At 59.1% G+C, this 23,329-nt stretch overlaps 1 protein-coding gene across 1 annotated transcript; it reads right to left on the reverse strand.

Annotated features, from left to right (window-relative positions):
• Positions 1-496: 496 nt before the first annotated feature.
• On the reverse strand, positions 497-20,622 carry LAMC3 (laminin subunit gamma 3). The gene is made up of 28 exons (XM_062011650.1): positions 20,216-20,622; positions 17,028-17,332; positions 16,140-16,270; positions 15,158-15,324; positions 14,686-14,874; positions 13,984-14,101; positions 13,805-13,903; positions 13,048-13,184; positions 11,626-11,742; positions 10,638-10,836; positions 10,297-10,409; positions 9,368-9,586; positions 7,060-7,248; positions 6,381-6,626; positions 5,889-6,042; positions 5,656-5,798; positions 5,395-5,573; positions 5,176-5,314; positions 4,545-4,750; positions 4,187-4,263; positions 3,928-4,062; positions 3,389-3,533; positions 3,119-3,280; positions 2,777-2,879; positions 2,465-2,664; positions 2,091-2,237; positions 1,796-1,895; positions 497-1,184 (listed from the first exon to the last, which is right to left on the reverse strand). Exons 1-28 carry the CDS (start codon positions 20,586-20,588, stop codon positions 934-936), a joined length of 4,743 nt encoding a protein of 1,580 aa, XP_061867634.1. The 5' UTR covers positions 20,589-20,622; the 3' UTR covers positions 497-933.
• Between the last annotated feature and the right edge of the window lie 2,707 nt (positions 20,623-23,329).

The raw sequence follows: 23,329 nt of genomic DNA on the forward strand, positions 1-23,329 counted from the left end.
CACCAGCCAGCTCTGCTCCAGTGGGGAGGGTGTGTGAGTGCTGATGCGGGGCTGGGGGTCCATCCATTGCAAGTGTCAACTTCTCTGCCTGGTGCACTGCAGTGCCACCCAGCCCCTGGGACTGCTGGCAATTGAGCTGCTTTGTAGCCAGATCTGGTGACACCTAGGGAGCCAAGTGGAGCTGGGACAGGCCATAAAGATCAGAAGTGTGGGAAACAGCAAACCTGTGCAAACCTGGAGCAGAAGCAGGGCTGCTCTTACCGTGCAGCAGGCAGAGGATGCTCCACCTGCCTCCTGGGAGCTGGTTCAGAATCCAGTTTTGCTCCTGCTTGCCCCCAGTTTAGCCCTCCCTGCTGAGCTCCCTTCCCCAGAGCAGCAGGCAAGCTCTATGCCTTCCAGTGAGCCTCTCTGCCTGGCCTCACCACGACTCATCTCTGCACCTCTGTGACCACAGCATATGAGCACTGCAGTGTGCAGTGGGACCAACTTCCAGCCTTTCCCTTCTTCTGTGGCAGGAGGCACAGCTGGGTGGCACAGCTTTGGTACATTACACACTTGATGAGCTGTCCCTGTCCCCTGCACTGTGCTGCAGTGGGGAAGGAGGGATGGAGGGACATTTCCAGCACTCAGGAGATAGATGATGGCTCTTTGTTCACTCCATGGTGGGAAACTGATTGTGTGACGGCTCCATCTCCCGCACTGAAATACTGGTGGTGGCTGGTAGCTGGTGGGACCCCCCCAGCCCATGGCCAGAGCTGAAATCATGCTGCAAAGCACATGAGAGCCTGAGCCGGTGCAGAGAAGGAGCTGGGGTGTGATATCGTATGGAGGGCAGCGTGAAGAGCAGCGGGAGGGATCGATGCTGGTGTCCTTTACTCTGCCTTTCCCTCTGCAGGGGTGTGTGTGGGGGTCCCAGAGGCAAGCGGAGCCCTCTCACTGCCACTTCGAGCAGCCCTCGGGGAGGTTGCGCAGAATGTCCTCCAGGTTCTGCTTGTCAGCCCGGATCTCGGCCAGGTCGCTGTCGAAGGCCTGGATCCTGGCCCTCTGCCGCGCCGCCTCCCGCTGCAGCCTGCCCAGCTGGGCACCCAGGCGCCCGGGCTGAGCCAGCCGGGCCCACAGCCGCTGCAGCTCCCGCTGCCCCGCGCTCAGCACCGCCTCTGCCTGCGCCGCCTGCTCCAGGCCGTCTGGGCAAAGGGAGAGGACGCGGGTGAGAGGCAGAAACACACACGGGAGAGGCTCTGGATGTGCTCCAGCGGCTCAGACACGCGGCTCCAGGCAAGAGGCAGTGGGTGCGGTGGGGCATGGAGGCGTCGCAGCTTCCCGGTGATCACAGGTAGGTAAACAGGACTGTGGCTCCAGGCAGGGCCTGGGTGCATCTCTCATCATCTGAATGATGATTTCTACCCCCTTTGCAAAACTTCTCAGGTGCAAGAGTCCTGGAGTGCTCAGAAATGTACCCAGATGATCAAAGCAGGAGGAGCTGGAGTGAAACCAACCAGCAACAAGGAGCAAACCCAGCCCAGCACATCAGCTCCAAAGGGACTGAGCCCCTGACCCTGCCCTGCTCCTCCTGGAGATGCCAAGGGAGACCAGTGTCCACACACTGGGCATGAGCACACATTCAGCAAGCCCCAGGTCATTCTGCACAAGGACATTCCTTGAGACACGAGCCCTCAAGAAGCTTTGCCAAGACCCTGAGTGATCTCAATTGATGGACACTCAGCTCAGCCTGGATGGCCAGTGGCCCAGGAGGCTCTTCCCAGGAGCCTGCACCCCCCTCTCACCCAGGTCTCACCTAAACTGCTCAGTAGGTTGTTCAGGGTCTCGATGTCTGAGACGAGTGAGCCTCGGGCTTCCTGGAGACTTTTTGCCATCTCACTCACCTCTGTCGCCACCTTCCAACACAGAGAGAGATCCAGATCAGGGACACCATTGGCCCTTGGCTGGACAGGAGAGGGGAGGGGGATCCCAGAAACAGCATTCCCATACATTTGAACTCAAAAGCCAAGTTGCTCCCTATGCTTTGGGTAGTGAACAAAGCCCCTTTCAGACTCTGGAGGATACAACTTGCTCAAGGGGTTCCAACTCACTTGGTGTGTGTCCTCCAGCTCCCTCCTGAGCTTCTCAGCCACATGCTTCTGCTGGGAGAGCTCCTGCTGTGTCTCGTTGGCACGTATTGCAAGCTGGCTGGCATGCTTGTGGGCCTCTTTGCTCTCCTGCAGCACAGCCTGTGCCCTCTGCAAAGGGATGGAGATAGAGACAGTCACCTGGGGACAGGCAGGGGCTGCAGGTGGCTCCTAGGCTGGAGCCCTAGTTGGGTGCATCCCTTCTAGTCTGCATGCCAAGGGTGGGCTGTGCTGGATGGGCAGCTGAAGCTGTATCTGGGAGCTCTGCAGCCCTGCCTGCAGCAGGCTGGGCTCTACCTGGTATATGGTCCCCACACCCCACATCCCTCCACTCAGACCTTGGCACTCTCCCCAGCAGCTTGCTCAGCCTCCTTGGCTGTCCTCTGAGCTGTGGTGGAGATGGACAAGGAGTTTTCCAGCGTCTTCTCTGCCTGTTTAATCTTCCTCTGAGCTTCCACCATTGCCCTGTCCTGCACAAGTGCCATCCTCCTGCTCAGGGCAGCCTGGCCCTTCCGAGGCCCCAGCACCTTCCTCATGCCTGTGGGGACAACCCAGTTGTCACCAAACTGTCCCTTTCTGCCTTTGACACTCAGAGGCAGCCTGGTGAGAGCTGAGCTGTGGCTGGAGACACTCTTGCTGGTGCCTTTTACCTTCCAAGCTGGCCAGGAGGGATTCTGCATCAGAGAGCACAGCTTTCCCATGTGAGATGGCCAAGGTGGCTGTGCCATGGGCAGAGCCAGCCCGGTCCTGCAGCTGGAGAGAGGAGAGCAGGAGTGAGGCTGAGGAGGGGGCAAAGAGCTGCACCCAGATGGGAAACCTGGTCCCAGGGTGCTCCTGCTTGGCAGGTGAGCTTCTTGGGAGATCTGGGAGCCTGTCTCCCAAAACATCCCTGGGTGAGAGGCAGGTAGGGATATACCTAGCATGGGCATAGCTCCAGCTGGAACAGAGGGTCCCCATCACAGGGACACCCCATGCAAGGCAGCAGCAATTACCTGCTCAAAGCTCTGAGTCCTCTGCATCTCCTGGTGCAATCTGTTTGCCAGAGCGCGGGATGCCTCGACAGCCCTCTGAGCTGATGGCTCCTGCTCCTTCACTGCCTGCTCCAGCACTGCCAGCTCCTGTGCCTGGGCTCCAGTCTGCACTGGCAGTGCCTGCTGCGGGGTGAGGGGTGCCAAAGGCTCCATGACACCATCTCCCAGCCTGGGAGGCAGCACTGTGGGGGCAGGGATGCCAGCAGGGGCCTTAGCTTGGGTGCTGCTCACCTGCCCCAGTGCAGCCACCTGCAGAAGTTTCTGAGCCATGTCTGTGTTTGCCTGCTGCACAGCTGTGAGAGCTCTCCTGGCCTCTGCTGTCACCTTCACCACATCAGCACCCAGCTCCTCCTGTGCCCGCTGGATTTCCTCATACCTACATGGACAGGGCACTGCTGTCACCAGGGCCCTCTGGTCCCTCAAAGGATGAAGAACTTCCCTGAGAGGGGTGTCAGCCCCTGTGCCAGGCTGCTCAGGGAGCTAGGGGAGTGCCCAGCCCTGGAGGGATCCCAAAGCCGTGGAGCTGAGGTGCTGAGGGCCAGGGGTTAGTGCTGGGCTGGGCAGGGTGAGGGGAGGGCTGGGACTGCAGCAGCTTCAAGGGCTTTTCCAACCACAACAATTCTATGATCCAATGAATGAGTTTGATGAGACTCAGCTTTGTCCCTGTTGGGCAGGCACCAACCCACCAGGACTGATTCCTGCAACACAGATCTGGCCAGGAGCAAGAGACTGCAGTGTCCTGCAGCCTCCCCTCACTGGCAGCCCCTCACCCAGCCTCCAGCTCACGCTGCAGGTCCCGTAGTGCATCCCCCTGCAGCAGCTCCTGCAGCAGCCCAGCACTGGCGTTGGACACACGCAGAGCTCGCCCCACGGCTGCCTCCACCCGCACCACCACATCCTCATGTCTGCAAGGACAAAGACACACAGACAGATGACAGAGATGCTAGGGAACGGAGCATCCATCCTGCTCCCCCAGGCAGGCAGGCAGCCAGCCTCCTCTGCCCATGAGTGCCAGAGGTGCAGCCGTACCTCTCGGCCAGTGCCCGTGCCTCCAGCGCCCGGCGGCTCCAGTTTGTGAGCTGCTGAGGGATTTCCTGGGGAATCTCCTTGTGAAACACAAACAGCAGCAGTGAGCAGGGACCCCCAGATCCCCACAGCCCAGCACCAATGAGAACGTCCCAAAGGGCTGGAGGAGGTTTGCAAGCAGGACAGAGCAAGGGAATTAGCTCCTGTTGACTCAGCTGCAGGGAGGGCTATACCCACACAGGCTCTGGGCTTCCCCACTCACCCATGGTGCTGGTCACATCCCATCCCACCAGTCCTGCACATCCCACTGCCCTCCAGGATGGCCACCAGCCCCATCCCCCGGGAGCCCAGGAGTTCTCACCATGGTAGCCAGGGTGTCTGCAGCGTGCAGGATCTGGCGCTGCACCGACTGCAGCACAGCCCCGATCTCCGACAGCAGGATGCAGGTCTTGGGGGGTCCGTGGCTGGAGCAGTCAGTGGCCTGGCTGGCATTGCTGAGACGGCCCTGTGCAGTGCCCAGCACCCCTGCCAGCCACTCCACCTGTGCCAAGAGAGCAGCCCGGGCACCTGCAAGCAGCACAAGCAGCTGTCTGTTGCCCACAGAGGTGCTCAGGGGTCCCCACTTGCCTGTGGGGTTGCCCCGTGCCCAAGCATCCCCTCTTCTGCCAGCTAATGAAAGGGGAAGACTGTGTCTCCTGGGTGCTCAGGAGTGAGACATGGGTGCAGCACCCAACAGACACCCCACATGCCAATGCTCAGTCCCTGGCAACGCTCATCACTGGCTGTTCCAAAGCCTCCCAAGTGTGAGCATGCCCGTGGTGCTCTGTCCTACAGTGAAAGGCATGACCTCCCCTCAGCCACTCCATTGCCCATGCTGAGCCCAACTCTGACCTGGCATCTCCCTGCCCTCACCCAGCATCTCACAACACCTTTTGGGAGCAGAGGGGTGATGTGGGGCTCCTCCATGATTTTGGGAGGGTTGTTCCCCATACCTTGCAGGAGGTGAGGGCTGGGCAGCCCATCTCCCCGGGGTCCATCTCTCAGCACGGGGGCCTGGCCCAGGTGGGTGTCACAGCCTGGTTTTTGCAGCCATTCCTCCATCTCCTGCAGCCTGATCTTCAGCCGGTCGGTCTGGGGGTGAGACACGAGGGGACAGTGAGGCAGTGCAGGGGCTGTGATGCTGCACCCACGCAGCATGGCACGGGCTGTACCTCATCCTTCACCAGCCCATAGCAGGCAGGGCACTGCTGGCAGCGAGAGCTCAGTGGGTCGAGGAAAAAGTTGGCCTGGCACTGGTCGCACTTGTAGCCCACAAAGCCGGGGTGGCAGAGGCAGGTGCTGTTCTCGTGGCACTGTGGGGTTATGGAGCCCAGCGGCGAGCAGTTGCATGCTGCAACGGTGGCAGAGAGTTGTCACACCATGGCTGCCAGCCCTGGTTTTGTGTCCCTAGGTGTGGGTCCCATCCCTGTTACCTCGGCAGCCCCTGGCAGAGAAGCCAAAGAAGCCGTGTTGGCACCGGTCACATCGCTTCCCCGTGACGCCGGGCTGGCAGGAGCACTGCCCCGACACCGCCTGGCACCCGCTCTCCTGGGACCCCGTCGGGTGGCACTCACAGCTGGCACCGAGAGGTGGGGAGTGATGAGTGAGCAACAGATGCCAAGAGCAGAGACCAGAGCCATGGCTTTCCCCTCACCACCTCACACACCTCTTGCACCCCACGGCGGGCTGCAGGTCGTAGTAGCCAGGCTGGCACAGCCCACAGTCTCTGCCCATCACGTGTGGGAGGCAGTGGCACTGGCCTGTGCCTGGGTCACAGCCCTCCAGCCCTGGGGCTGAGCCGTTGGGGTTGCAGTCACAAGCTGTGGGAGACAAAATACCACTTACATCCTGGCACAAGGTTGGTGGGTAGGACTGTGAGAATGGGGCACCGAGCCCCTCACAACAGGAAAGGCCATGTGCCCTCCACAAAGCAAGGTGTGAGAGGCAAAGGCCCTGCAGACCAGGACATCTCTGGGGAAGGACAGCAGTGAAGGAAGGGAGCAAAGGCCATTCCTGGGCATTTGGGGCCAACCCAAACCATCGGCCAAGACCATAAACCCATTGGCCATCCCCTTCCACCCTCTGGCTGCACTGCAGGGAGGATCTTGGCTGCAGTGGGACCCTGAGGAGCCAGCCCAGCCCCGGGGCTGTTACATACGTGCACATTTCCCGGCAGGGTCAGGAGCCAGCGCGTCCCCGTAGAAGCCAGTGCGGCAGCTCTCGCACTGCGCGCCCGTGGTGTTGTGCAGGCAGCGCAGGCACCGGCCCGACACGGGGTCACAGTTCCCCACGGCGTTGAGATCCACGTTCCCGTGACACTGACAGGGGACACAGGGACGCACGGGGCCCCTCTGCCCCAGGGGGTCCCCGAAAAACCCATCATCACAGAGCTCACAGCGTTTGCCTGGGGAAGGTGAAATGATGGTGTCATGGTTCAGGCCTGGACAGCAAGGAAGCACCACACAGCCTCTTGCTCACCCCTCACACACACACATCCCCCACCTTCCTTAGCATGGCCTCAGGGAAATGGGAGGAGAAACGATAACCAAGGGTCTTGTGGGTTGAGACAAGGGCAGGGAGGGATCCAACTCCTTCCACTATCTCCCAGAGAGAAAGAACAAATCCTCCTCTTCCAGCTTCTTAAAAAGTGATTGCAAAGGTGCCCATTGGCTCAGCCCCAGAGGTGGGTCTGATAGAGCCAGGGAAAGTTTTGAGCAATTCTTACAGGAGCCACCATGACAGCCCCTTCCCCCTTACCACAAATGGCCCCACATAAACTCATGACAGATGAGGGTCCAGCTGTGCCAGCATTGCCCAAAGCCCATCCCCAGCCTCACCTCTCTGCCCTGGGGGGCAGTGGGTGCAGACTACCTCCCCACTGCCAGGCATCTCGGTGCAGGGGGAGTTGTCAGGGCAGGGGCACGGCTTGCAGTCGTCCAAGTGTCCTGTGAAGGGGTTGCCGTAAAACCCAGGGCTGCAGCGCTCACAGGAGGGACCTTCTGTATTGTGCAAGCACCAGCACTGCCCTGTGAGGAGGAAAACAAAGCAAACACCCAGCCCTGAATAACAGCAGGGGCCATGAGTGGAAATAGAGAGAGTCTAGTGCATGCTGCCAAGATGCTGAGGGGACTGGAGCATATCTCTGATGAGGAAAGGCTGTGGGACCTGGGGCTGTCCAGCCTGGAGAAGGCTGAGGGGGGGAAACTCATCAACACTTATAAATACCTAAAGGGTGGGTGTCAGGAGGATGGGGGTGACACTTTTTGTTGTAGTGCCCAGTGATAGGACAAGGTGTAATGGACAGAAGCTGGAACACAAACAGTTCCACTTAAACCCAAAGAAAAAGTCCTTTGGTGCTGAGCTGAGGGAGCCCTGGCCCAGGCTGCCCAGGGAGGGTGTGGAGGCTCCTTCTCAGGAGGTTTCCAACCCCACCTGGACACGTTCCTGTGCCCCCTGAGCCAGGGGAACCTGCTTTAGCAGGGGTTGGGGTGGATGAGCTCTGCAGGGCCCTTCCACCCCCAAACTCCCCCTAATTCTATGATTCTATAGAGAGCCAAGTACTGTGTGGCACACCGCGGGTGCAGAGCAGGATGCACGGCTCCAGACGAGGGATGACACTGAGGTTGCACATCCCTAACCAGGACTCTGGAACTTGTTCCATCCTTGCTGAAGGGAGAAGGTTTTGCGGAGGCCCCCGCGCCAGCTCCGCGCTCTCCCACGGGCAGCACCCGCAGCGTGCAGCACGCAGCCCGTTTGTCACATCGCTGCTGTCCCGGGCAGCGTCCGGCGCCCGGCGGGGAGCGAGCGTCTCCTCGCGAGCCCAGCCGCTGAGTCACCGCCGCGCCGAAGCAGCTGGGAGCGGGAGGAGGAGGAGGAAGGATGCCTAAGGAACAACCCTCCCTCCAGGCTGATGCTCCGCTTGCCCGAAGCCAGGGGGAGGCATTTTCCCCCCATGATCTATGGGGTCAGGTGGGTTGCGTGGGAAGAAACAGGCGTTTTTGCCATTTTCCCCCCACACCCAGGCAGAGATGATTGATGGAAAAGAAAAGGAAAGTAGGTGGCAGGAAGGAGTGGATAAATAAACAAAAGGAAGCAGGCTTGGCTCGGGCTGGCAGCGCCGGGCCGGCACATCAAAAGGCTGGCCCCGAGCCTGGGCACGGTGCGGTCCCGGTGCCGAGTTTGCAGAGCTGCTGCTGCCTTTCCCCTGGCAGGGCCGGGCCGCTTGCTGAGCACAATGCCTCGTTTACTTCCAGCCCTTTCCATGGCTGTGCCCGAGGGGAGCCGGCGGGAGGGCTCCGGGGCTGCCTCCCAGCACCACACGCATGATCTTATTTCTGAGATCAGGGCTGATGTTCTCTGGACAGGGAGCCAGGCAGGGTCTCACGAGCTTCTCATGGCTCTGATCTGCCTTTCCCCAGCACTGAGAGCAGTGAGGCTGGTGCTGGATTCACACAGCCACAGCAGTTTGCATTCCCGCCCCTTTCACCAACCAAAGCCATCCAGACGCTGTGCCTGGCAGGAGGAGGGAGCCAACATCCTGTGAACCACCCCAAACACAGCCACGCTGCCCTGAGGACAGTGCTTTTGCCTTTTCCTCCCTTCAAGCCACAATCCCTGCTGCAGTCACACACCTCTAAGCTGGATCTGGGGGCAGAGCAGGGCTTGAGGCTGGCAGCACGAGAGACAGGTCCTCTGGTGCCTCCTGCAAGCCTGACACTGCTGTGTTTTCCTGCTTTTCCTTTTTTCCTGCTGTATGTCTGCTCAGCTGCAGGTGCCTGGGCTGTGCCCAGTCCTTTAACACTCCCTCAGGTCAGAGATCCATCCTGGCAAAACCCTCTGCCTCTCTCCTGCCCTGACCCTTGCCTCCTCAGTCCTCTGAGGACCAGCACCCTTCCTTTTTCCTCCTTTAAGCTCAAAAAGTACCATGAAAGATGCTTCTCCTATGATAAATTACCACCATCAATGCACTTCATGCTGTTGCAGTCCTGAACCCAGCCCCTGCAACCAACCAAACAGGTCACCTTGCAAGTTTTGGGTCTCATAACCTTGCAGATGCTTTCCAGCACCCCTCAGAAACAAGCAGAGGCATGGATTTACCCCTGCACATAGCACTGGGGGTGAGTGGGAGGGCTGGGGAGTGCTCACCTGAGAGAGGGTGACAGTCCCCGTGCTGGTGGCAGTTGCAGGGCACGCAGCTGACAAAGGGCCCACCGAAGGGGATCTCTCGCCTGAAGCCGGGCGCGCAGGACTGGCAGAACTGCCCGCTGTAGCCCGGGGGACACGTGCACTCCTCCACCCAGCCTGCCCCAGCACCCGGCCCGGGGCGAGCGGACGTGAGCTGGACCTTGCTCAGGGACAGGCTGCCTGTGAGGGGAGACAGCAGTGTGAGAGTGGAACAGCACAGCCCCCAGCCCTGCTCGCTCCATCCATGCCTTGGAAATGCCCCAAAATACCCCAAAAGGTGACTCCAATAATAGGTGACCCCAAAATACCTCCTGGAGAGCCCAGGGGTGTTTGCAGACAGAAGTCAGCCCTGCCCCAACACACCCCCTACAATAACCCTCATAACATAGCTGGGGAAGGGGCTGGAGAACAAGTCTGGTGAGGAGTGGCTGAGGGACCTGGGAGTGTTTAGTTTGGAGATGAGGCTGAGGAGACATGAGCACTCTCTGCAACTCCCTGACAGGAGGCTGGAGTGAGCTGGGGGTCAGTCTCTGCTCCCAAGTAACAAGTGACAGGACAAGAGGAAATGGGCTCAAGTTGCCCCTGGGGAGGTTGAGATCAGAGCTGAGGCAGAACTGTTTCCCTGAGAGGGGTGTCAGCCGCTGTGCCAGGCTGCCCAGGGAGCTGGGGGAGTGCCCAGCCCTGGAGGGATCCCAAACCATGGAGCTGAGATGCTGAGACCATGGGTTAGTGGTGGGCTGGGCAGGGTGAGGGGAGGGCTGGGACTGCAGCAGCTTAGAGGACTTTTCCAACCAAAATGATTCTGTGATTCCCAAGAGCCTGATGCTGCTTCAAAGCCCCAGCCCCAGCCCAGTTGAGTGCCCACAGACACGTTGCCTGGAGCCACTCACCTCGCGTGGGGCTGCAGCTCACACGGACCCGGAGCGCGGTCAGGTTGGAGAGCAGGCGCTGGAAGCTGAAGGTCGACACCAAAGGTTCTGCACCCTCCTCTGCCTCATGCAGCCTGTTGGACAAGGAGAGCAGGAGGGTTGACAAGGCCAGCCTGACAGCCACACACTGCAGGACAACTCTGCTCCCAGGACTCAGGCACAGCTTTGGGGATACAGTTAAATCCCTGAAGGGTGCAGGGAGCAGAGCTGAATCCCACCCACAGTACAGGGCAGCCCAGGAAAGACCAGACACACTGTGTCCCAAACCCAGCCAAGGCTCCCCAAAGCACTGCAATGGGTACCTGAAGGTGACAGTCTGCTTTCCCTGCTGGGGCTGACTCTTGCTGCCGGGCATGGTGATCACCATCCCCTCACCCTCCAGCACCAGCTGGACCTGGAGCAAGGGCATTGCAGTCTCCATCCCTGTGCCATTCCTCTCCACTCCCAGCAGCAGGGACAGGAGCTGCCCGTAACTGAGACGCTGGTTCTCCAGAAATTTCTCTGCAAAGAGGGAGAGAAGCAAAGTCTGTTGGACATGCAGCTACCAACTCTTGCTGGGACAGTCCTGTTCCCACCAGCATCATCAGGAGCTATGCTCACCCTCCTAGGGCAGGGCCAGCTCAAACCTGCCCTCACAGGGTCCCAAATCCACCACTGCAATCACCCAGGGCCTTATGTTGCTGAAACACACTCAGCTCTGGGATGGAACCTGGCACCTGACACACTGCCATTGCAGTGGGATGTCCCACAAGAGCACCAGAGGGTCCTCATGTAGCCAGATAAAAGATCACAGGAGATAGATTAAAATACTATGCACTAGGTGCAGGTGCATAGGGGCTTTGTGGTTAGAGCTAATGTTAAGATGGTACTGATCAAAATAAACATGCATGGACTGAGCACAGACACCTATCCTCATCAATCATCTATCATCAGCAACAGCAACTGTGTTCTTGAGGAAGGATCAGAGTCTGCTGAGGATGGAACCCCCTGCCCTGCCCTGACAGGTGCCAGTGGAGTGATGAGAGTTTCCTCAATATCCACCCCAGGCAGAGGACTCACTGAACAGAACAAGATGTGCTCTGTCAGGTTTTGTATCAATGCAGCACAGGATGCACTGCTGGGTGTGCAGCTCGTGGGGTGACCCCCCAGCACCTCTCTGTGTGCAGACACCAACTAAAGCCCTGTCTCAGCCCTGGGTGTAGTTTGGCTCATTGTACACAGAGCATGGATCCACGTTTGGGACAACATCCCCAGCAGAGCAGGACCCCAGAGACCCAGCACACACAATACCTGGTGCAAGAAAATCCACAGGCTGCTCTCCATGGCACTCAGTGACCATCTCTCCAAGAGCCCAGCGCAGCGGCAGGTCCCCAGTGCCTGGGGCTGTGGCAGCCCAGCCCTCCAGCCCTGCATGTGAGCAAAAGGAGCAGAAAGTCCCCACCAGCCCAACCCCAGCTGCTTTTTGGGGCTCTGTCCATCCTCCTGAGACTCTGCAGGGTCTTGTAAGGTGCGAGCACTTTGTAACTCCCTGCTGTGCTCTGGCTCTGTGCTCTCATGCTGCAGTGACCTAAAGCCACTCCCCTATCTGTTTATTTTCTTACATTTGGTGGAATTTGTTATCTTTAAACTTTTGCCCAGCTGCCTGTGCTGTGGTTCCAGCATTACTGTGAGCTGGAGAGTGCAGGAAGCCCAGGCATTGCATTCAGTTGGTTTCCTTCAAAAACGAGTGAAAAAAACTCCTCCCCTCAAGCCCAGGGTCAGTTATTTCTTCCATCCCTGGATACCCACAGGATGAACATTTGGAACTCCCTCCCGGGCTCCTGAGTGGGCTGCACTCAATTATCAAATCAGCCCAAATTTGGACCTCTTCAGCTCAGTTGCAGGTTTAGGAGCACTTTGGGGAGTGGGATTTTAGGGGGGTGGGAGGCTGTGCCCTGTCCTGCACTGCCCGTCTGTGCTGAGCCTCTTGCAAGAGCCATCCCAGGCTCTGCCAAACCTGTCCCTAAAGGAGCAGCCCCAAATTGGCTGCATGAAGGATGTAAACCAGACTCAGTTTATAGCCTGGCTCTGTTTCAAGGCCGTGGAAGACATTAGAGCAGCAGAGCAATTGGCAACGTGGTTTAAAGGCAATCAGGATAGATCCACGGCGGGTGCGTTTGCATCCATCTGCTCGCTGGCTCACACACACCCCTGCAGGGTACAGGCAAAGCAGAGACCTGGGCTCCCATGGTAGGTGCCCATGCCTGTGCACATGCCCTGCTGGGGTACAGGGAGGGGGCTCTCAGTGCTCTCCCAGCCCCCCTCTGACCTGCCCCATGCCAGTTGAGGATGGGGAGAGGAGGGAAGAGAGAAAGTTCCCACCAAGTTCCACCCTTTTAGTTTTTCTGAGGTGATTTTTCAGTGCTCCTGCAGTCCCTGGTGTGGTGAGACAGTAGTGCCCAGCCCTGCAGCCCTCCCTGTGCCATGCACAGCCCCAGGGTCAGGTTGGCATAGAGGGGTGCCAGGGAGAGCCTGTTCCTACAGAGCTGGGAGCAAAAGCAGAGGTTTAACAGCAAAATCAGGGTGAGACAGAGACAAACCCCTTCCACCCATCACCAGCAGCCAGCCCCAACAGGGAATGCTCAGCACTAGCCTTCCCAAACTGACAGAGTTTTTTGGCTGCAGCTGGTGTAGCTGTGTCCTCCGTTTTGCCCAGGGCTGGGAGTTTGGTACCTTGGCTGAAGTCAGAGCAGATGTGGGTCACCTCGTAGCCATCTGCTGTTGTGCAGGCGGTGGAGTGGCCATAGCAGAAGCAGCTGGTGCAGCCAGCGGGGTTGTGGGGCTGCAGGTTAAACCAGCCTGGCTGGCACCTGGGCAGGGGGAGGAAACAGGAGTGGGTGGCACAGGGCAGGCAGAGCTGCAGGGGACCATGGCAGCATCCCAGGGGAGGACGCTGGAGGCAGCTCCAAGTGAGCTCAGCCATAGAATCATAGAAAAGTGGGGGTTGGAGGGGACTTGCAGAGCTCCTCCAGCCCAATTCCCTGCTCAAGCAGGTTCCCCTCACTCAGGGGGCACAGGAACATGTCCAGGAGGGTTTGGGAATTTCTCCTTGTGTTTAAGTGGAACTGTTTGTGTTTCAGCTTGTGCCCATTACCCCTTGTGCTGTCCCTGGGTTCTACAGCAAAAAGTGTCCCCCTATCCCCCTGACACCCACCCTTTAGGTACTTGTAAGTGTTGATAAGGTCCCCCCTCAGCCTTTTCTTCTCCAGGCTGGACAGCCCCAGGTCCTATCAGAAAGATGCTCCAGTCCCCTGATCCCAGTGGTGCAGAGGAATGCAGCCCCACGGCCTTGCCAGGCAGCCATGGCCTCTGCAGGGAGTCACCCCACAGGATTCCCCGCTGCAAATCCCCTGCAAGGGGTCTGTGGAGGGGCTGGGGAAGCAGTGATGCCCCATGGGAGGGAAGGTGGTTGCCGTGTTGTAGTGCTTACCTGTTGCAAAAGGGCCCCTCCACCCTTTCCTTGCAGGTGCAATGCCCTGTGTTGGGGTCACAGGTGCCCACGCTGCCCGCAGGGTCGCAGGTGCAGGGTCTGGATGGGGTAAGATGAAAGTGTGAGGTGAGCTCTGGTCCTGTCCCACTGCTCTTGCCCAGGGCTGGGCTCCTCCTCACCTGCAGCCGCCCTCGCTGAGGCTGTGGTACCCATTCTTGCAACGCTCACACTTCCAGCCTGTCACGTTGGCTTTGCAGAGGCAGGTCCCCGAGCTATCACACTGGGGTTGCAGAGAGCCTGTGGGCACCCCAGCCAGCCCTGAGCCTCAGCCCCAGCCAGGGTACGGAGAGGGGAGATGGGGCTGATACCAGAGATACAAAGATTGGAAGAACAGACCCTCCTTTGACAGATAAGACAAGCAAACCTTAGTGAGGAACAGACAAAGAATGGAAGGAAAGACCCCTTGGTGTAAACCACAGCATAAGCAAGTCTTTGTGCTAAAGGGTAATTTGGGTGCCAGTCAGTGCTGGGCACCCTCGTTCTGCTGAACAAGTTACAGAAGCAGAACTTGCAGAGAAGTTGTGAGCTGTGACCATTTGTGGGCAAACTAAGTTAAAGTCGACCTCAAAACGACCACCACAGACCCTTCCCCAAATCCAGCCCACTTGTGCAGCTCTATTAGCATATGCATCAGACCTCTATGAATATTCATTTCCTCCATGCACACAGCGAGTGCTTTTGTCACTCTGTCACCTTCCTAAACCAGCCTTTGGGTTGGAGACTTTCCTCCTGGTCCCAGGCGCTAGAGAAGCCGCCAAACCCAGCCCGTCCCAGGACAGCCCCGGCTCGGGCAGGGCTCGAGGAGCCCGAGGCGCACGCACCCGCGGGGTGGCAGTGGCAGGGCTGGCAGGCTTCGCGCGGGTGCCAGCGGTAGTGGTGCTGCCGGCAGCGCTCGCAGCGGGGCCCGGCCGTGTTGTCGCGGCAGTTGCGGCAGTGGCCGCCGTGCCCGCTGCGCCGGTACAGCTCCCGGTCGTAGAAGCACTCGTCTGAGCGGCCGCTGCAGTTGCAAGCTGGCAAAAAGAAGGCAGAGAGGGCAAAGCAGGAGGGGTGGTGGGTGCTTTGTAGAGCGCACAGGGCTCTGCCGGGGGTGGGGTGAGCTGTTGGGGCAGAGCGTGAGCTCCGTGGTGGGCGCAGCACCAGGCGGCTGCACCCGCGGGGGAGGGAGATGGGTCACGCTGTGAAGGGGGATCCCTGGGGTGCAAACCCTGCCCCGGAGCAGCCTGGCGGCGCCACAGGGGCTGTTATTCCCGCGGGATGAGCTGGTGCAGCAGCAGGAGCCTGGGACACACTCACGGAGACACTCATTGGCAGCCTCGGCGGTGCCGCGGGCCCAGGGCCGGTCCTGGTGGAAGGGCTGGCAGCGCTCGCAGTCGGTGCCCGCCGTGTTGTGCTGGCACAGGCACACCAGCTGCCCGGCCTCGTCCGGAGCGCACTCGCTGGCGTGGCCGTTGCATTTGCACCTGCAGCGAGACCCCGGCGCGGGGATGAGCTGCTCTGAGCAGCGGGGAGGGCGGCAGCCGGCAGCGGGACGGTGCCTGGGCTGTGTGGTGTGTGACCCTGCTGCTGGCTGGCTCAGCAGTGAGGAGTGGGGCGGAAAGCCAGGCTACGGCCACCCCAGTGTGTCCCTGGGGCACTCGCGGCCAGCTGGGAGGTCACAGACTGAGGGTAGCCTCTGTGAGATGCAAACCGGCTCCAGATGCTGGGGCCCCGGGGTGGGGAGCAGCCCTGGCCCTGCTGCTCTCACTGGGATTGAGAGAGTCCCCACTGTCTCTGTTGAGGGAAGGGCTGGTGCAGCACAGCCCACGGGCAGCACTGAGTGGGTACCACCCCACCATCAGCTCTCCCCATCCTGCTGGCAGCTGCTCCAGCTCCTTCAGCTGTGGCTGTGCTGACTCTGAGCTCCTGCTTGGAGCACCTCTGCCCTGGCACCCTGGGGCTCCTCTTTTGCTGTGCACAGGGGCCACAGGAGGAGCAACACAAACCTCAGTTCAATTAAAAGCCACAGGGCTGGGAGGGGGCCAAGCAAAGTAGAGCTGGTGGCAAATAGAGAGGGCTTGGGGGGAAAAGACCTCCATTGTGCACAGCTTCAAGACTCCAGGTTTCATCACCCTGTCTCTGCACTGTCAGCTTTGGGTTTGAGATGGAAGAAGCCACATCTCAAGCAGTTTTCCATAAAAATGGGATTCAAACAAGTCTGAGAGGTCTCAAATCCCAGACCCACGGCTCCAAAACATCTCCCCACTCCTGCCCTCACTCCAGTCCGGCTGCTCCTCACCTGCCACCGACAGAGAAGTCAGAGATGGCGTAGTAGTAGGACTGCAGCACCTTTGGGTCCTTGAAGATGTCATCCCCAAATGTATTGAGCCGGTTCAAGGAGATGAGCAGGTCGGTGACAGTCACCCACTCCTGCACAGACATAGGGATGACACCTTGACCAGGGGTCTGTGCTACCTGCTACTCACCTTTACAAGGACACATCCTGAACCTTTTCCTATGACATTTTTACCCAGGGTGGCTGCTAAAGGTGAGCCAGCAATGTGCTCTCGTGGCCAAGAAGGCCAATGGCATCTTGGGGTGTGTTACAAAGAGTGTGGGCAGTAAGTAGAGGAGGGTTCTCCTGTCCTTCTACTCTGCCCCTGGGAGGCCTCATCTGGAGTCCTGTGTCCAATTCTGGGCTCCCCAGCTCAAGAGAGACAGGGAACTGCTGGAGAGAGGCCAGTGCAGGGACACCAAGGTGCTGGGCGGACTGGATCGTCTTTCTGATGAGGAAAGGCTGTGGGAACTGGGGCTGTTCAGCCTGGAGAAGGCTGAGTGGAGACCTCAGCAATGCTGATCAATGCTAAAGGGTGGGTGTCAGGGGGATGGTGGGGACACTTTTTGCTGTAGTGCCCAGGGACAGGACAAGGGGCAATGGACAGAAGCTGGAACACAGGGAGAAGCTCCTTTGGTGCTGAGGTGAGGGAGCCCTGGCCCAGGCTGCCCAGAGAGGGTGTGGAGGCTCCTTTTCAGGAGGTTTCCAGACCCTCCTGGACACGTTCCTGTGCCCCCTGAGCTTTAGCAGGGGGTTGGGGTGGATGAGCTCTGCAGAGCTCTTCCAACCCCACCATTAGTGCACCAGGTCCCAGGTCCCCACATACCCACCCTCCTCCCAGCCCAGCAGCACCTGCAGCGCGGGGCTCCCATCGAAGTTGTACGCGCTGGGGCGTCCCTCCAGGGTGGAGAAGGCCACGTTGCCTCCGCTGAGCGGGGAGATGTCGCTGAACTCGTCGGTGCAGAAGGGCACCCGCTCGTCCTCCCCCGGGCGCAGGTGCTGCCGCGGCCGCTTGCCGTATGTCCGCTGGCAGGACGCGCTGTAGTACTGGAAGGGCTCCCAGGGCCCCCCGGCGCGGCTGCGCTTGTAGATGGCGAAACTCTCGGGGCGGCTGGTGTGAAACTTCAGCCTCACGTAGGTGATCTCGTAGGCTTTGCCTGAGGACAGACCCAACCGTGCCGTCACCCCACGGGCACCGCGGCCTGGGGGTTCATTTGAACCCAGCGCCCAGCTGCTGGCATCCTCCTGCTCTCGCTGTCTCACTCTCCCCACCGCAGCTAAAAGAGGAGAAATCACCATCCAGCTGCTCTTAAGCTGCTCCTCCCTGCTGCAGCCCAAACCCCATCCAGCTCCAAAGTGGCTCTCACCCCAGCGCAGCCGCCCACCCATCGCTTGGTTGCACCAGGCGGGTTGCACGGGCACCGAGCGGCATCCCGGAGGGCAGCGGTGCCACAGGGGTGGGGGGATGGAAAGGGTCAGGGCCAGTGGAGCATCCCAAGGAGCCCTGTGCCAGGACCTGGCATCGCTGCCGTCTTTGCTGGGATGAAGACAAAGAGAGGCCACGGATCCCCGGGGCGGCTGGCACAGCTCTGAGAGTGCTTGAAAGAATTAGCAAAAAGGAGAAAACACCAAAGTGAACATCAGAGCCACTTAATTGCCAGAGATGAAGGACCAGCTCAAATACTGGATTGCTCCATAACAGCACTGCCCCTGACAGCAAAAAACAATTAGCTGCAAGGTTTTGGCTTTATTTGAAAAGATAATGAGTTGGGAATGTTTGAGGGGTTATTCTGGGACTAGGAAAACAAGCCTTTAATTGGGCCCATATGAATACTGTCGCATATGTGCTGTGACTTTGCTGTGGGGGAGCCAAGGCAGCACAGCTACCGGCACTGGGAATAGCAGCTGCCTCCCATCAGGGATGCAGGGAGCACCCGGGGATGGGGACAGACCCCCTCACAGCCCACCCAGAGGTGACAAGAGCCAAGAAGTGGCTGCAACATGGCTGTCTCAGCACTGCCATGCTCCCCTGTCCCCCTCCCCAGACTCACTTCCCTCTGGGACCCCTCCAGGCTGGTGGCAGCGGGGATGCCCCTGCCTTGCACCTCATGGAGGGAAGAACGCCTGGCGGGCACCGTTCCCAGACAGCACCGTCCCCGGGGGATGTCTACCAAAACAGCAAGGTCAGGGCCATCGTCTCCTGGAGCTGTTTGCTCTGGGAGAGGAAGGGAGCACAGAGCTGTGTCAATAAACAGCCCCTGCCCCAAGCAGCCCTGCGCTAGGGGAGCGAGGGGCTGGGCTGAGGGAGCCTGATCTTGGTTCCTCAAGCTGGGATGGGAGAGGCTCACTGAGCTGGGAAATCACCCCAAGGGAGTGCATGCTTTTCCCAGACAGGCCTTTTAATCAACCAAGTTGTACTTAGAAAAAGGAAATCCAGAAAAATAACCCAGGCTGTAAGACACCTCTGTCCTCCCCAAACCTCTGCCCCAACTCAGGCTCACATCACACAGGAACATCAGAGTCACAGATGCAGACACCACCTGATCTGGACACTCTGACAGGAGCCATTGACACCGAGGGCTACCTGAGGAGCCCCAATGCCTGGTGCTTTTGCAAGCCCACGGATATTTTGGGTTCCTCCCTGACATCTGACAGAGTAAATACAACAGCCACAGGCACTCAGAGTTATTGATTGGCTCCGAGTCTGATGCACTGTAACAGCAGAGCTGAAATCTCACAGAGAAGAGAGATTTAAAGGAGGATAATTTAATTAACGCCAATCAAAAGCAGGCAGGTAAACACGGGGCTTGTCTAGCTCATTTGGTATCTTATTTAATAAGCTCCCCAGGTAACATATGAGAACCTACTGACAGCTCACTCGGGACTGAGCAAGACGATCAGGCTGGCAGGGATGTGCTACAGGGGTTAAAACACCCAGTTACTTGGTGGAGCTCAGGAGGAAGCCTCATCCTGGCCCACCAGTGGCTTGCTCAGCCGTGCAAGTAGCACTCAGGTTGCCTGTCCCCAGGTCAAACCCGAAGGAGTTTGGAGCACTCTGACAGCCCGTGTGAGATGGGCAGGAGGCCGGCAGGGCAGGGGATGGCAGACTCCCCCCGGCACCGCTTCTCATGCCCTGCAGGGAGCCCAGCCCGGCCGGGGATGAGGACCAGATGTCCGCCCGCTCGCAGGGGGCTGGGAAAGCTCCGACCTCTGCCCAGCCAGGCAGCTCCCACATCGCTGCCGAGGCGGGCACAGACCCACCGCCGCCACCCGGACCCCCGGCTCCGGCACTCGGCTGTCCCCTTCCCGGCTCGGAGCGCAGCCCCTCCGCTGCCCGCCCTCGGCATGCAGATGGCAGGAGACTGCGGAGAACGAAGCTTTTCCAGCGCTGGCTGCTAGCCAGGTTAGTTTAGATGGCAGCAAAATGTTAAAAAGCCTTTTTGAAATGCCGAGCATGCCCCGTGGGTTTAAGCACCCTCCAAGCAGGAGGCTTGCACAGTATTTGAAAACTTAAGAGGGTCGGATCCCAAGTGGGGAAAGCTGCTGGGGCTGCACGATGTGAGCAGAGCTCTGACTCCCGTCCCAACCTCCCCGAGACGTACTGAATATCCTTAACAATGCACGGGAGCAAAACATCCCCAGCGGGCAAGGCTTTCCCAAAAGGTGCCCGGGGGGAGGGACCTGCCTGCCTCCTGCTCCCCGGGCTTGCATAATGGGTAAATAAGCAGCCTTGGGGTGAAGGGGAGAGCAGCCAGCCAGGCTGGGAAGCGGCACAGGCAGGCATGGCCACTGCCATCCTCACCCACGAAGGACCAGACTTCGGCTGATGGATGGGGCAGAACCTCCCTGGGTCCCCACAGAGTGCCTCTCCCTCCTTGCACCCCCTAAAAGTCCCGGGGACCGTCCTATCTTTAACCCCAAACCATCACCAAGAGCTGTAGGATGCAGGAGCATCCTCTTCCCTTATCTCTGCACCCAGATGTCCATTCCCCAGCCAGATTCCGTCGCCAGCTCTGGGGGAGGCTCCAGCCGGCACTTACCCAGGTGGAGGGTGATGTTGACGGAGTTGGGGTGCTGGATGCCGAAGGCCATGGACTGGCTCTGCCACCAGGTACTCTCCTCCTGGCTGTGGAAGTCGGTGAGGAAGGAGGCGTTGTGGTGGAGCTGGGGGTCGGTGGCATCGCAGCGGTGGCACAGGGTGCTGGCGTGGCGGGCACCCATCTGCAGGCAGTAGTCCTCGGGAGGGGAACCGCAGGTGTTGGTGGCCTCGACTACCCGGCCGAAGGCGGCGTTCTCAAACACGGGCATGCAGCGGCGGGGCTGCCCTCGGGGGTCCTGGCAGGCGGGTGAGCCCCACACGCCAAGCTCCAGCCCCAGCAGGGCGAGCAGGCAGAGCCTGGGAGGCAGTGCCATGCCGGGGCTCGCCTGGCCGGACTCTGAGCCTCCTCTGGATGGCACGGCGGGAGCAGGCGGGACGGGACGGGACGGGATGGGATGGGACGGGACGGGACGGATCCCCTTACCCGGCACCTCCTCTCGCTCCGAGGTCCATCTTGTGGAAGCTGCTGGAAGTGTCGGAAACTCCGAGCGTGAGCCCAAGCCGTGGGGTTTGGGCTTTCCCCCAGGTCATCCTGGCCACAGGCAGCACCACGGGACCCTCCGGTGGGTGCTTTGGGGGTGGTGGGGTTCGCACCATCAGCTGCACACGTGGAGCTGAGCTCCTCCATTCCCCAGCCCTGGGGATGAGCCCACGGTGATACATGCCCCACATATGGGGTTTATTTTACCTGAAATTGGTGGAAGTCACTGTGTTTCTCACAGCCCTAAAATCAAGAGGGGGTGGGGAAAAGACTTTGGAGCAGATCCAGCAGCCCCTTCTCCCCCCACAGTAATTTCTGGGGACCTCACTGCTCCACTACTCAGATCAATCTGGCTGGGTCATGTGTCTGTGACACCCCCAAAAGCCTCCACACCAGCACTCATGGATGGGGGGTCCTGCCTTTGTCTGCTGCCATGGGGCAGCCCAGTCCCATGGGCCAGCATCTCTGTGGGGGCATCTCCATGGGGTGGCAAATCCTCATCACACCTCATTAGCAGCTTGTCAGGTAATGTTCATTATAATCTGTGACAGAAGGCATCCTGTGGCACTCCAGATCTGACCCATGTGGTCAGAAGACTGACAGCAAAGAGGCAGACTGGCACGGTGCTGTGCCCCTGGGCAGGCTCTGACCCCCGTTCCACAGGGAATATGTTTGCAAAAGTGGGGTACCCAGGGGACTGCCGCCTCTGCTCCCCACATTGCTCAGCTGAGCTGCCTGCAAGAGCCCTGCTAACTTAGCCCTCATTTATAATTTAAACTCCTTCCCTCCCCCTTCCTTCTACTCTTATTTATTTTATTCTCCTCCATCCCCGCTGCGGGGGGAAGCACCGGAGGGAAGCTGTGAATCAGAGGCTCCGGCAGCGGCTCCCGCAGCAGCGCCGTTTCAAAGCCCCATTACCATATATTGACCCGGGCTCTGACAGGCGGAGCCAGCTCCGCTGGGAAGGGTGAATTTCCCAGCACATCAGCTGCCTGGGAGCGGGCAGCCCGTGGCAAACCCACTGTCAACCTCCGAGAAGAAAAAGAAGGCTTTTCAGCTCGGTAATTGCCCTGTGCATCCCCACTCTTAAGGGAGGAGGTTTTCTGGATGGTTTTTTCTCTTTCCCCTTGATACTGAGGCTGCCAGCTTGGGGCAGTAGAGGATCTCCCGTGTCATGGGATTGCCACCTCCTCCTTGGGATGTTACATACACCCAGGAGATGATTTCCCTGCCCAGCCCATCCTCTCTGGCAGAAGGGTCCACGTTAGAGAGCGAAGAGACCATGCAACCAGGGCTCAGTGCTTGCTTGTGGGATGCACAATGGATTCCAGCAAAGCTGACAAGTATCCCCATCCCACCTCCTCCTCCAGCACAGCCCACCCAGCATGGGGGGATGGCCCAAGGGGCAAGGGCTTGATGGGAATTGGTGGTGACACTGCTGTGCACAGCACTGGAGATGCCACAGCTGATGTGGGAGCTGCATGTCCTCAGATTGATCCAGTTGCAGCCTGGGCTGGCCAAGCTCCTCACCAGGCTTGGGCTGAGCACAAGGGATGATCAAAGAGATGCCCTACACTTGCCATGTATGGGATGAATGCTTTGGGCAGGATCTGGCCCTGGCTCATGGTCTGGCATTGTTCTGAGTGCAGGGACTGACTGAAGGCCAGGGGTAGCCTCAAATAATCCCCTTTTCTCCTCAAACAAGGCACTGGACACATCTTTGCTGCAGTGCCTACAAGGCACTGGTTTCTCACAGCAAAACCTTCACACACAGATGCATCACCTTGCCATGGGTGAGCTTCACCCCAGAAGGGACAAAGAGCTAAAGCTGGTTCCAGGAGACCTTTTGTCTTCCAAGGACACGAATGAGCTTAACCAAGGGCGTCCATAAAAGCCACTGGAGTTGGGATTTGCTCCCAGACCCACTGGTATAGCAATGCCCAACCTCAGCTGAAGTCCTCTGCACCTGAAGAAACTTCACCCACTGCCCCAGGACTTCAGTCCAAGAAGAGTGGAGATGTGGTGACCATCCTGGTCCAGGAGCCTTCCCCTGCCCTGGCACAGACCTGGCACCCTGCAAGGGTTAAAAGCCATGAAGACAGTGAGAAGAAAACGTTCTTCTGATTTGCTTAATGAACGTTAATTAAGAAGACAGAAGATAGCAGATTCCTTCAGGGTAAAGATGAAAGGCCCATTAATTAAATCTAGAGAGAGAGAGCAGGGAGGACTGATCCTCCTCCTGATCAGACCTGACAAGGCACAGGGCAGGAGCGAGGTGTGCCAGAGCCCACGGGCCACTCTGCCACAGCCCAGCTCAAAGCAGGGCATGGGCAGGTTTTGACAGGGTGCTTGGGTGAGAGCCCAGGTGCCACTACCCACTTACTCCAACACCCACGAGACTGGGACTGACCCCATCCCATGGGGCTGGTTCTGAGATGGGCACACATTCAGCTTGCAGCAGTACCTTCCCCAGAAGGGATGAGCTGCCCTTCCTGGAGCACTGGGCAAGACAAAGTCTCTCTTAGCCAGCTCAGTCCTGAGGAAGACAAGGAGATTTGGTCACCCAACTCTTTT

This window comes from Colius striatus, chromosome 19 (genome assembly GCF_028858725.1).
Source record: "Colius striatus isolate bColStr4 chromosome 19, bColStr4.1.hap1, whole genome shotgun sequence".
In the NCBI taxonomy this organism is placed as follows: domain Eukaryota; kingdom Metazoa; phylum Chordata; class Aves; order Coliiformes; family Coliidae; genus Colius; species Colius striatus.